Raw genomic sequence first — 12,848 nt, forward strand, 5'->3', positions numbered from 1 at the left:
ATTCGGAGTAAACTTCAAAATATTACATCAAATGACAGTTGAGAATTGTAGAACTTACCCTGTACTGTGCAACCGTGAGCTTGGTACCATGGAAAGGCTATCCCGGAGAGCTTATTTGGAGCGATCGATTGGCAGAGCCGTGGGAAAATTGCTTTGTAGTACCGAGGAACGCGCAGAAAGAAGGTCATGCCTCTACTGAGAAATGAAAGGAGAAAAAGAGCAGGTTATTAGTGTGCAGGTGACATCGCATCGTTTGATTTGATAATCGCAAATCATGAGCCACTGCCAGCATAAACAAGTAAAAACTCGCTTTTGTACCTAGATGACTGATGTCGCCATTAGGTGCAGAGTGAATGAACCCATGTGAACAATCTATTCTCCTGTACATTGAATAGGCCATAACTAGTATATCTTACAAAGGATGTGAAACTATACTATGATACATAATTATAAGGAAGTTATACAAGAATTCATGATTAAGGGAGGAGGCTGTAGTGATAAGGGATATCTAGCTCTCCCCAGGTGCGGGCAAGGCCGGCAAGCCTGCCGAATTGTGGGGTATTTAGCGCTAGCCGCTCGGACCACATTGTATTCAAACCATAAGATTCCAAGAGGTCTTATCTTTACGTCTGCTGAGCAAAGGTAGTTTTGGACCCCATACCTCCTTATCCTTGTAATCGGAGGGTGGACCTTGATAATAGGACTTAAATCATAGAACTTCGGTGGCAGGTTTTGACAGACCACGGCATCCAGGAGCTTCTCGATTTTTGAGACTTTTTTGCGCCCTTTCGTTGGTTAGCTGCAAACTAAGGGGGTCAGAAGAGCAATTTTCGCTTGAGCCTCAGGCATTTTCCGCGAGACCTGTTTGGCTTCAAGTCCTAGACTTCGTAACAATGTCCAAATATTATTTGTCCAGCTTGTTGTGATCTCGGTTTCCAAGGCATGATCACCTGCAATGTTTATGAGATGTTATGTTCCTCTCTATCAGGGCTGTCTCTCTGCAGTAGTTTATGGCTTGGTAGTCATCTTGATATCCTCATGATTGTGATGCAGTCAAGGTTATCCCGGAACACCAATCGACCACAACGAAGTATTCAACCAAGAAGAGCCTCGAGACAACTGCTACCAGATAAAAATAACTTCCCGCTCTGTTCAGATAGATGCTAAGACCTTCAATAGTGAATGTCACCATTTTAGAAGAAGCGACGAACAGAGTTCCTGGGACTATTGAACAAGCAGATATGAGCGAATCCTCGATATACAGAGCACCAAAACTGACAACTCGTCGCATAATGACAGGTGATATTTATTCTCAAGTCTTCGACAATCTACATGATATTTACGTTGAGATGTTATTGAAAGTTTCCAACCGCGTTGTGCATATCCAGGGCCCAAACTTGTGCCGCACACTACTACTCATAGGCAAAATATCAGGCTTTGAAAGTCCGTACAGTCTCCTGGTTCAATGAATTACATGTGTTGATAACTCCTGTTGCATTCAAGATCCCTGACATTGAGAGCTAACCTCTGAAAGAGAGAGACAGAAGCCAGAAATTTGTTTTTTACCGTCGAGATAATGGCATATGCGAGTACAACAACAGACAGAGAACCGTTAGATACAGTGACGCATGGCTTCAACAAAATGGCCATCCTTATCGAGGTGCAAGATACTTGAAATTTCGAACTGCCCAGAGAACGAACCCACAGTCTTCGCGAGTTGAGGAACGACTTCTAGCGACGGTCGATCAAATTATACAAAACAGATCGAGGAAAGCATTCGTCGAGTCGTGTTGACACATGGACAATGGAAGAAGGGACAGCTGATATCTCGTCAAGATCTGTCCTCGTGTATTGCTCATACAACGAGGTACGGCTCAAGGCTTGCTCTCTATAGAGATGTTAGAAGCCGGAGAATCACAAATCATAGTAGGATTGTCCAAGCGACATCCCAATAAGCTCTTGCCATCCATCCTCGCATGCATCCATGTCGCAAAGCGGGCAAGTTTGCACTTAATACATATATTGCATATAACTGTGCACCACAGTTCCTTAAGTATGCCTGAGTTTCATGAGCTCCCTCGCCCGTCAATTATAACAGCCGATATAGGTGCTGTAGTAGACGCAGGAGGCATTGTAGGCATAGTGGAGAGGGCCGTGGTGCTTTACGCATATTCATGCACGCCTACGCCAGATCGCAGTTGGTATACAGAAGCAAATGACGGAGGTACACGGAGTAATTCTCAGGTAAAGGGGCTTCGCAGAGTCCTGGAGAGCCTCAGTCAAAAGGTGTACTCAGATGGAAATACTATTTGATGCTCTCTTAGTCGGTCGTCTCCATCAGAGATCAATTGTGGAGATACCCGTGGGTCCCCTATCCGGATGACGCTTTTACCCCGACGAAGTTGAGGGGTCCTTATGCAATGCAAGGATTGCGAGGTAAGCCTAGGCAAGTGCAAACGCTTCTATGTTACTCTGCATATATCTACTCGCTACCTTGCTAGCATGAGCCTCGACTTCCGGGAGCAGATCACATTGCTTCTCCGCATGCGACCATGATCAGCGGCGATGACTGGATTATACCTGCGCGCAAAAGATGAAGTAGTCAGTTGTTTGTAACGACAAACGGAAGAATAAAAATAGGCTCATTGGTAAAAATTTGAAGGTCGAATTCACTTTTCATAGTCTGTGGCGCACTCTGCATTGTAATTATTGATAATTTGTTTGAAATTTGACTGTCGTTACCTACTCTGGGAAACATCTGTCACCCTCTGTTTTAGGGAGTTTCAGAGGGGGCAAATTGCGGTTGCGACCGTGGGCCAGACCAACAATCAAACCAAGAGTCAAAGCACCAACTCCTAGTTGAACTAGAGATTTGGCTACCCATCACCCAGTTGTCCTGGTGCTATAATTCTCTGACCAGTTTTGCGTGCTCTACTTTGCCTTTCCCCTCCTGATCCTTGCCTGACTCGTCTGTCCTGTTACTGAGACTACTACCAAGTAGTCCTCCAACACCTACGACTCCACCTCTGTGATTCCTCCTTTACGTCTCCTCCTTTACGCAAGTGCTCTGTTGCACCACCATAATTCCATTTTTTCTTATTTATCTATTGATATCTCTGCTTCTTCTTCTTCTCTGTATTTTTCAGTTGCGAGTTCTTGGATGTATTCGTCGGTTGCCTCCCTCCCACGCCTCGTTTAAAGCGACCCTCTCACCAGCCGTCGCCCCCTTCGAGGACCCTGTCCTAAGTCCGCGGAAGGCACATCCAATCGTTTCTCACCTCTTTCTTTGACGTTGCTATTCTCTCACTTCTACTTTAACCCCACGAATCGATCGTGAACTGCGGTTTGAAACGCACTCGAGATGTCTTCTAACGACCCTCACCCTCCGCCGTCGGACATTGCATCACCGGGGATCAAGGACGAAGCTCCCTCTGCAACGCTCGAATCCCCTCAAGAACCGCAGCAACAATCGCAAACTTCCGCAGTTTCTTCCTTGGAACCTGTCCAAAACGCCGCTGTTCCTGCTCCCCAGAGCGAGACCGAGAACACCCAGAAAAATGATAATACGGACACCACCCAAGCCGCTGGTGTCCACGATAGCAGTACACCGATTATCACCGCCGAGCAGAGCATCAGCGACGCTTCTGCAACAAATGACAAACCACCAGATACTACAGGACTAGATACGACTGATACGCCAGTCCCTGAGCCATTATCAGACGCATCAGACGCCGCCGCGAAGGAAGTGGAGGGTTCCGGCCCGTCGTTGACCATCACACTCCTTTTAACAACAGGATCTCGTCATCCTTTCGAGATCGATGGGAAATATTTACGAAAGCGGGGTATCAACGTCGAGAGTAACGATCCGTTTGCTATGAGTGTATACACACTGAAGGAACTGATCTGGAAGGAATGGAGACAAGGTAGGAGCGGAGCTGTCGGCGTCCACCGCGCAACGCAGGATAAGAAGGCCGAACCGTGTGCTGATGATTTTACGTGTTTGACAGACTGGGAGTCGCAACCAACCTCTCCAAGCTCTATCCGATTGATTTCGTTTGGCAAGTTGCTAGACGACAAGTCCCCTTTATCAGGTAGGCAACGAAGCTACGTAAACACTGCTCTAGACTTTCAGCTGATGTTGTGCGTCTCAGACTGCAAGTTCAACAAAGATGCTCCCAACGTGGTACATATGACAGTCAAGCCTCAAGAAATTGTCGACGAAGAAGACGCCAAGGCAGCCAAAGCTCCGTATAGCAGGGAACGTGAGGCCAGTGAACGCAGTCCTGGATGTCGTTGTATCATCCAATGATATCTTTAAGCCTTCACACCATTAAAGGAGGGCGATGTGCCTTCTACGGCATCTTGTTCATATCTGCTTGTCTATCTTTCGATCATTTCCGTCTTTTTTGTTGATACATGGTATCTGATTTGTCATATTGGCTGACCATACGCAAGGGCTGGCGTCATGGATAATCGCGATTGTGCTCTAACATCTGGTTTTTGCGGTTTCTGATTGTATTTCCCGTTCTACCTTCCTGTTTCGCATCACATGTACAGTGCTTCGATTGCGTCTTGTCTCCCATCATCCGTGTCCCTATATACCCCTTCTTTCCCATCTTGCCATTTATTCGTCTCTAGTCTCGTTCTTAGCTGATAACAACGTCATGGCCCTTTGGTTTACTCTTGTCCGGTTACCGATTCTCCTTTCTGGTGGCTTTCTCTTGGCATTTGCCCAAACTACCCCAAGTACTCCTTTCATTCAAGCGTCTTCCCAAGCTGTTACGGTGGGTGTTGCTGGCAATCGTCCTCTGACATTGATATCAATCTGGCAGAATTCAGACTGCCTCATTCTCACTATTCAGAGAGCAATGTATAGTCTGATCATCGCTCAAGGACATAGTTTTTTTTTTCGTTAGGTCACCCTGAGGGCCAGGTTGGAAATCGAAATGATGTACAGAACTCAGGTGGACATAAATGAACTCATGAAAGTTGTTCTTTTTGAAGATTACCAGCATTTTCCGAAGTTCATGTAGTGACACAGAGTCTTAATGTAGCTTTCCGGGACAATTTGCCAGACATCGCAGAGAAACAAGTCTTAGAATCCTAAGGTCTTTATTGACAATGTATCAGAAACGTAACGACTCATGGGAAAATTAAGCAGAAGACAGAACAAGCTTGACACCCCAATCAAAACTCCACCCGGAGTCTCTTCTCCATCTCGTCATGGAAGGAAGGCGGTTCCCTGAATTCGTCTCCTGCATCAAAAGTATTAGCATCGTCATTCCGGCAGCGGAGATCCAGACATTCAACCGACCTTGGAAAATATCCTCCCAGCCAATCTCTGTATCCCGTCCCCCAAGAACCAGAATGTCCTCGTGCACATTACCACCTTTGTTTCCGCCCAGCACCGCAGGCCGGAAAGTACCATCCCGCACGATCTTGAGCTCCATGCCGCGCCGCACAGGTTCTGCGATCCCGTATGCCCGACGGAGCGTCTCCATCTTCAAGGCGTCCTGGGTCTGGCGCCAGGCGAGCAGGCGGGCTTCGAGTGGATGTGTCGATGAGGGGACGGCGGTTTGGTTGCTAGACGGGGGACCCACGGGTGCTGGGAGGGTGATCTTGTTGCGGAGGGTGTCGGGGAGACCGGGGGCGGATGGGGCGCCTTTTGATGGGCGAGCGGTGGGGTTACTGGTGGTTGTGTTGGAGGCTTGGGTAGCATAGTTTGCTGGGGGTGCTATGCGGAGAGACTGCAAGTGCGTTAGTGACGCTGTTCGAGGAATTGCAAGCTCGACTGTCTGGTAATGGCCATGGCAATTGAAAGGATATGACATACCATTTTGGCGGTGGTGATGCTGGAGGTGTAGATTAATGGATAACAGGCTTGAATTCAGAGTTTCTCAATCAATGAAGCTTCTTGGTCTATGAACGAGACAGATGGAAGTTGTATGACGAAGGTGGTGAAGTCAAGGTGATAGCTGAGTAGGTTGATATCGTAGGTAGCTCTAGCATTACGATAGTCACTAGCCTGAGGTGCCAAGGCTCCAATCGCATAGCGCGTCCAGCTTCTCCGGGCCCGCAGAGGAACCATCTCGGCAGCCAGCTTATGGGATTCGGCTCACGTGATATTATCGAGAAATTATGCCGTTCTCCGTATCAACGCCGCGATACAGAAGTTGAAGGGGACGGTCAATTCCAGCCATATACATACCACCGCCACAATGCCACCATTCATCTCCTCCCTCGCCCTCCGCACACTCCGGACCCTAGCCCAGCGGCCTTCTCTCACAACCATCCCGGCAGTCTCGAGGCCAACAGTCTCCCGATTTCAGCCCGTCCTCCGCACACCCACCGCCATCACAGCAGCAGCAAGTGCCGCAGGCGCAGGCCCTATCACCCGTCATTTCTCCACCTCCCCCTTCCGCCAGGCGACCTATAACCAAGTTCGTCGCGGATGCCGAGTATCGCAGCGAGCGCGTCGCTCGCGATCTCCCGCGCTCATCGGTAGAGCCCAGATGAAGGGCGTCTGCCTGAAGACGGGTATCACGAAGCCCAAGAAGCCCAACTCTGGTGAGAGGAAGACTGCAAGAGTACGGCTGAGCAGCGGGAAGGTAGTGACGGCTTATATTCCCGGTGAAGGTGGGATTCTTCCGAGTGTCAATTGTCAACTCGATAGGCGGTTTTGCTAATAGTGTGTAGGCCACAATGTTCAGCAGCACAGTGTGGTTCTCGTCCGTGGAGGTCGAGCCCAGGATTGCCCTGGTGTTAAATACCATTTGGTCCGGGGAGCCATGGACCTGGTATGTGTCGCTCGCGGTGTTTTGAATGTAGTTGGTGGTTTGGGCCGTTGCTAATGCTTGATTTACAGGGTGGTGTTGCGAGTCGGTTGACGAGCAGATCGAAATATGGTACTAAGAAGCCCAAGAAGGATTAGAAGTCAAGAAGTCGGTCGTGTGGTGACTTTCCATTGCGGTAGAGGGATGCCGATTCACACATTGTACAATTTGTTACAGAATTTTCATTTTAACAATTGGTCTGGTAGTCGTCACTTTTCTGTCGTTGAACAGCTATGTACAATTTATGATGCAGTTTGCGAGATGGGCCAATATTTTCTTCCTCTGACATGATATCAAAAAACCCATAGCACAAATGATCATCCTTTTATCTCCTCTGATGTTCCATAAACATATACTGACCCAAACAAAAGCGTCCCCAAAATCAGAGCAGCGAGCAGGTAAGTCAATGGTCAAATTACACAAAGCTGAATGGCGCAGAACATCAAGGTTAAGTTGAAGACAGCTTTCGGTAATTTGAACCGACGCCAGCGTTGCCGATGACCCTTCAAGGACAGACCACCGCCGGGTCATAGGTACCCACATTAAGATGATGGTATCAAATCACAGATGAATTTGAATAGACGATAGGCGGTATGGACGATGCGCACTCGGACAAGGAAGAGCAACCCAACAACAGAACTCACTATAATGAAGACCAGACAAACTTTACTCAGCACGGCTAGTCAACTCTGCTCTTCAGCGCCCTCTGGCTTCTCCATATCATTGATCTGGAACCACCGGGATGTGCCTGAACATGTTGAGGTTAATACACGTCTCAAGAGGGCGGCAAGTGAACTTACAGGAATAACCCTTCCAATCGAAATTCTCACTAGGATTACAGTGGCATTTCAGGTCCAGCCTCATCTGCTCACTCGTCGGGCAATGTGTGAATGGAATGTGGTAGTATGCAATCTCGTTGAAAAAGTGAATCTCTTCCTTCTTGAGCATGACGCCGGCCGCAATGGAATGAACTGGGGCGTCTCCCCATCGCTCATAGAAGAAGCCGCCGTCGTGGTCAAGAGCATCGAAATAGTCAAGATACTGTTTCGATCTCAGCCACTCTAAGCTTCCAATCTCAAAGTTGGACCACTGAGCAAGATGATCAGTCAGCAACAGCAACAGCAGGACTTGTAATGACGGCAACTCACAAAGTGACATTTGTTGTATGTCTTCCCTCCATCATCACTCAAGAAACCGATCGCATTTCCCTCTGCAATGTGCTCGGGGTGATTGCCCATGAACTTCTTAACGCTATCCCATAGACTGGGAATGGTGTCGTAATATTCATACAAGCTAAGGACGAAACTGTACTTCTTGTTCTGTTCCTTCATAAACTTGAATGGGTCGAAGCTGATATCGCAGTAAAGCTCAATGCTGGGTTCCACGCGCCAGTAGTACTCGTAGTTCAGCATCAGTGGATGGCGGAAGAAGAAACCGGACTCGTAGCGGCACATGTGGCGGTAGCTCTCGGAGTCACCATAGATGATCTTCTTCTGTCCCATTTCCTCTCGAACCTTCTTGGCCTTTTCCTGATCGATCCAATCGGGGTACGACCAGTGCTCCTTTGGAATTTCACCATAGAATGTTTTTCCAGACACCAGGGATGTGGTGACCTTTTTAAAAGTGTCATCAAATGGCTTGTCGTTGAGAAAGACCCAGTCATAATGGTAGTTACGGTTGAAGCGATCCTCAACCTGTCGAATCGATTTCGCAATGTCCCAGACATCGGAATTGCGAGCCAGCGTGACAAATGTCGCATTTACTCGGCCAACTGGCGCAGTATTTGCGCTTCCCGATGCCTCCTTCACCGGCGATTCTGGTGGCGCGTCATTGTGCGCTTTGTCAGATTGTGAGATGGTATCTTTGTAATTCGCAGGACTCAACTTCGATCCGATATTTTGGGGGATGGGAATTGAACTGCGAGAGATTAAGAAGAATACTGCCAACCCCTGGTACTGCGTCAGTGGCACTGCGAGAGGGCATAGGGGGAAATTCCAAGGGCAACGAACCACCACAGCAAAGACCAAGTATCGCATATATTTCGGTCCCGAAGACATGATGAATCTCTCACTCTTCTATCGGGCAGGAGATCCCTGGCTGAGAAGGAGGTTGACAATCAGAAGGATGATGTTGCCTGCTGCGGAAGTCGTATGACAGATGGGCGAAGGTGACTTTGATCAACGAGAACGAAACGAGTGACGAGAAAATAACAGGAAAGGCACGGCCAGAGATACTAAATAAATTGCGACCAGGCCTAGAGAAGTTGCTGAACCGGTCTTTGTGCCCTCAAAACCGACGGATTTGGTGCGACACCAACGAGGATTAAAGGATTAAAGGATCAAAAGGAGATGTGGAACAATGACATCCACGTTGACTTGGCCTTGACAGACCGGGCCAAGCCAGTCTTCAAGTCAGAAATTATTGTGATTGATTAAGATTGAAATCAGTGTGAAATGAGCTATAGAAAATGTTCCGCATGAAGGACGGCAGTGGGAGCTATCTAGAAGGTATCCACGAACGCCAGGCCACGCAAAGTAATTATGCAACTGCTGTCAGCCACCTTTTGTCTTGTCCAGCAATTAGGCCCCGCGCATTTCCTCAAAAGGAGAACCAGTTTTGCCAACAACAGGACGCGAAAGAATCGGTCCAAGCCGGATTTGTTACACGATTAAGATTAGCTTCATCAAGATGGACGAGGCATCTAGGCATGTCTTCTTATCTATTCTTTGTATGGGGCTGGCAGACGTTAGTATGCGACGATCCATTCTGGTTTGGAGATCAGATTGGGGCTGGAGACGATCAAGTTGTGCCATTTTAGACATCATGGAGGGATGTTGCATTCAGTTTCAGAATAAACACTATTTGTATTCAAAAGGTCACGCTATTTCCTTGACCCTTGTGCCTCAATCCCTTTTTCGTTGCATGAAGGAATCTCTCCACATTGTATGAAACGTGTCCTGTGGCGGTGTGCCCGTGACGACTCTCTGCCTCAGGCAATTATTTCGCTGACACTAACCCAATTTGACTAGCGGGTGATATCAGACGGGCACCGAACTGACTAACTTCATCCCACTACGAGGATGCCGTGGTAGATCTTGCTATCCCCTCAATCTACCTTGTCCCCGTCCAACCTCCAGCCGAAGATGTCGTTCTTCGGCTTCGATACTACCCTACCGAGGGACCGAGCTCCCGCGGGTGAAAAAAGGGGTTTTTTCGAAGCTCCTGATCCCTTTGCCGAAGTCGCCCGTGCTGGGGCAGGACGCTTAGCCGACGATGATGATGCGTGAGTCGCTTTCGTCTCCTTTGAAATATGAGTCGCAGCCATATGATTGAAAACATAATGCTAATCAAAAGTTGCGTATCGGGGTTTACAGCATCGATTTTGAGGACACTTACGATGGTTTAGGGGATCAGCTCAACGACGATCAAGATGCCTTTAACGAGGACACGTTTGGCGACGTTGGCACAGGCTCAGTCGGCAAGGACTTCGACTTTTTTGGGCAGACAGCACAGGTTGCGGATGCTATCGGTGAGGAGCAAGTTCGCTTCAATCTACAACACCCGGGTGCTCCTAGTGGAAGCTCGGCAAAAGAGATTGCTGCTCAGCCTCCAGCAACCAGCGTCTCAGGAGACAAACCCAAACGTACTGGATATGAGAAATACCAGGACCCGGGATATATCCCTGACCTGCAAGCCAAGTCCAGCGTCTGGGGCTTGCAAAAGAAGCCAGAGCCTGCTCATGAGCCTGTTCACGAGCATGTTCACCAGCATGTTCACCAACATGTTCACGAGCCTGTATCGCAAGCCAAGAAAATGTTAAGCTTGGAGGAGGTCGAAGCTCAGTTACGTAGTCACGGTATTGCCCCGGTGCAGCCCCCGGTCTCTATGCCGATGCCGATGCCCGATCTTTCGCATCTTCAACGGAACCAACAGCTGCCAAACGTTCCCGAAGCCTTTTCACAACTGCCGCCCGAGTTTCTACAGGCCCAGTTTCCCAAAGATGTACCACCAGCACATCTTCTGCACCATCCCTCCATGGTGCCAGAGCCATTTTCTCTACCACCAAGTGCGCCAAATGTGCCATTACATCTCCTGCAAAATGCCAATATTTTGCCCCAGCATATGGCATCTCCGCAGCGTCAGGCGATCCCCCCACGAGTGCAGCAGCCTCCGCCACAGCATCCGCCACCGCAGGCTATGAAAGGAGCAAATGCCGGTCTCCCTTTGATCACCAACCCTCAGCAGCTGATGCAGTTGACGGAGGAACAACGCATGGCGTATTTGATGGAGGATGCGAAGCGGGCAAAGCGCAATCACAAGATATTCCTCCTGTCAAAGGGTAATGGGTTGATGACTCCCCAAGACAAGAACTTCATCACGCGGATCCAATTGCAACAGCTTGTAGCGGCCGCAGGTAATGTTGCCGATGCGGACTTGGAGGCTGTCTTAGCGGAGGACTTTTACTACCAGGTTTACAGCCAGATTCGTGGTGCGCCTCGGCAGCATCCGCATCAGCCTCTTGGCCACTTTGCGCAGACCTACCTGCTTCAGACTGGTAACCGCCTTGGTGGCCATGGGCGAAGGAATCTCCAGAGTGCCGACAACCATATGCAAAGGATGCAGCAGCAGGTTCAGCGTGCAGTTGAAGCGGCGAAAGCGAAACCGAAGAACAAGCAGTTGATTATTGAGGGCAGTCTGGGCAAGATCTCTTTCAGCAATGCCAAAGCGCCGAAGCCAATGCTCAACATCAAGCGCCCCGAGACCTCAGACGGAGCCAAGGCTGCCAAGAAGCAACCAACGGACCTGAGCCTCAGTGATCGGAAGTCTATCCTGATGAACATTGAAAATGTGTACAGTACTTTGATGGATATGGAAGACATGGAGCGCACCATGCCCCCTCTGCCTGACGAGAATGATTCTGAAGCCATCCAGAAGCACTTGGAATGGCGCCAGAAGATCCGTTCCTTGAACCAAAAATTGTGGCAAGAACTCAAGGTCATGGAGCCTATTGTTCCTAACACTAACACTCCACATCCATTTATTGCTTTTCTGTCTTATCCCAAGGGCAAGAAGGCTATTCCACGCATTTTCCGTCACATTGACCAAGAACAGCGAGTCACAATCCTCACAATGATCGTTGTCCACTTGGACACCTTGGACGTGGTTCGAAGCGCACAGCCTGTTCCAGGCGAGAACCAGCCTTCGCTCGCGGTTAGAGAGGCCATTGATCTGTTCTCGCAGGCCGTCTTGCCCAGCCTCTTAGGATATGTGAACGAGGCACCGTTCAACATCATCATTGGTCTTCTGGGTCTTGTGATTGCGCAGACTCACGTGCAGCTAGTGGCCAAGACTCGCATTGGATTGGGAATATTGACTATGTTGCTCAGCCGTGCGGAGATTGTAAAGGAAGCTGGGCAGGCCGCGGAACGTGACTGGCAACAATGGGTTGAGAAATTCAACGTCCTGTTCGACACACTCGAGCCAATCTTTGCCGATATCTTTCCCGCCTCGATCAATGCTGGCGACGATATGTATGTTTGGCAGTTTTTGGCAGCGGTTGGCATCGGAGCGAGCCCTGAGCAGCAGCAGCGCTTGGTCATCGCAGTGAAGTGAGTTTTTTTCTCTCAACATCTTATGGTTTGCCATAAGATTTGTACGACCTGCCGGACGGATGCTAACATGTTCTAGGGATCGTGTGATGGAAACAGTGACATACAGCAAAACGCTGCCCGCCGATATGGCCAGCCAACGACTAGGAAACGTCAACCTATTTATGCGTGCCATTGGACTTGATGTCGAACTTCTCGGCTAAATCGATACTATATAATGAACGGTTTATTTGCTTTGCCATATTGGTTGCGTGCTACAGCGGGAGAAGACTCCACGCACAGCGCGTCCTGTCTGATTTGCATTCATGCTAATTCCAAATGATGACATTGCCCATTGCATGTTATGGACTTCATTCATGACATCGCAGATGCCGTGTCATAGAGCTTGTCACCCAGAGTGCAGGAG

General features: G+C 48.9%; 5 protein-coding genes across 5 annotated transcripts; 3 read left to right on the forward strand and 2 right to left on the reverse strand.

The window, feature by feature from the left end:
• Positions 1 to 3,361: 3,361 nt before the first annotated feature.
• Positions 3,362 to 4,309, forward strand: ALT_6889 (uncharacterized protein; the record flags this gene model as incomplete). The annotated part of the gene is made up of 2 exons (XM_089600148.1): positions 3,362 to 4,091; positions 4,152 to 4,309. The coding sequence occupies 2 exons, from the start codon at positions 3,362 to 3,364 to the stop codon at positions 4,307 to 4,309; spliced, it is 888 nt and encodes a 295-aa protein (XP_089455610.1).
• An 878-nt stretch (positions 4,310 to 5,187) lies between these two features.
• Positions 5,188 to 5,836, reverse strand: ALT_6890 (proteasome maturation protein; the record flags this gene model as incomplete). Its single annotated transcript, XM_033559566.1, has 3 exons — positions 5,188 to 5,255; positions 5,315 to 5,747; positions 5,834 to 5,836. The coding sequence occupies 3 exons, from the start codon at positions 5,834 to 5,836 to the stop codon at positions 5,188 to 5,190; spliced, it is 504 nt and encodes a 167-aa protein (XP_033415457.1).
• Positions 5,837 to 6,218: 382 nt separating this feature from the next.
• ALT_6891 (mitochondrial 37S ribosomal protein uS12m) lies at positions 6,219 to 6,931 on the forward strand (the record flags this gene model as incomplete). Its single annotated transcript, XM_033559565.1, has 3 exons — positions 6,219 to 6,636; positions 6,697 to 6,797; positions 6,866 to 6,931. 3 exons carry the CDS (start codon positions 6,219 to 6,221, stop codon positions 6,929 to 6,931), a joined length of 585 nt encoding a protein of 194 aa, XP_033415456.1.
• A 585-nt stretch (positions 6,932 to 7,516) lies between these two features.
• Positions 7,517 to 8,890, reverse strand: ALT_6892 (glycosyltransferase family 15 protein; the record flags this gene model as incomplete). Its single annotated transcript, XM_033559564.2, has 4 exons — positions 7,517 to 7,581; positions 7,634 to 7,922; positions 7,982 to 8,782; positions 8,843 to 8,890. The coding sequence occupies 4 exons, from the start codon at positions 8,888 to 8,890 to the stop codon at positions 7,517 to 7,519; spliced, it is 1,203 nt and encodes a 400-aa protein (XP_033415455.2).
• A 1,086-nt stretch (positions 8,891 to 9,976) lies between these two features.
• ALT_6893 (deadenylation-dependent mRNA-decapping factor PAT1) lies at positions 9,977 to 12,645 on the forward strand (the record flags this gene model as incomplete). The annotated part of the gene is made up of 3 exons (XM_033559563.1): positions 9,977 to 10,116; positions 10,208 to 12,442; positions 12,522 to 12,645. 3 exons carry the CDS (start codon positions 9,977 to 9,979, stop codon positions 12,643 to 12,645), a joined length of 2,499 nt encoding a protein of 832 aa, XP_033415454.1.
• Between the last annotated feature and the right edge of the window lie 203 nt (positions 12,646 to 12,848).

Source organism: Aspergillus lentulus, assembly GCF_001445615.1.
Source record: "Aspergillus lentulus DNA, contig: Alt12, strain: IFM 54703, whole genome shotgun sequence".
NCBI lineage: Eukaryota > Fungi > Ascomycota > Eurotiomycetes > Eurotiales > Aspergillaceae > Aspergillus > Aspergillus lentulus.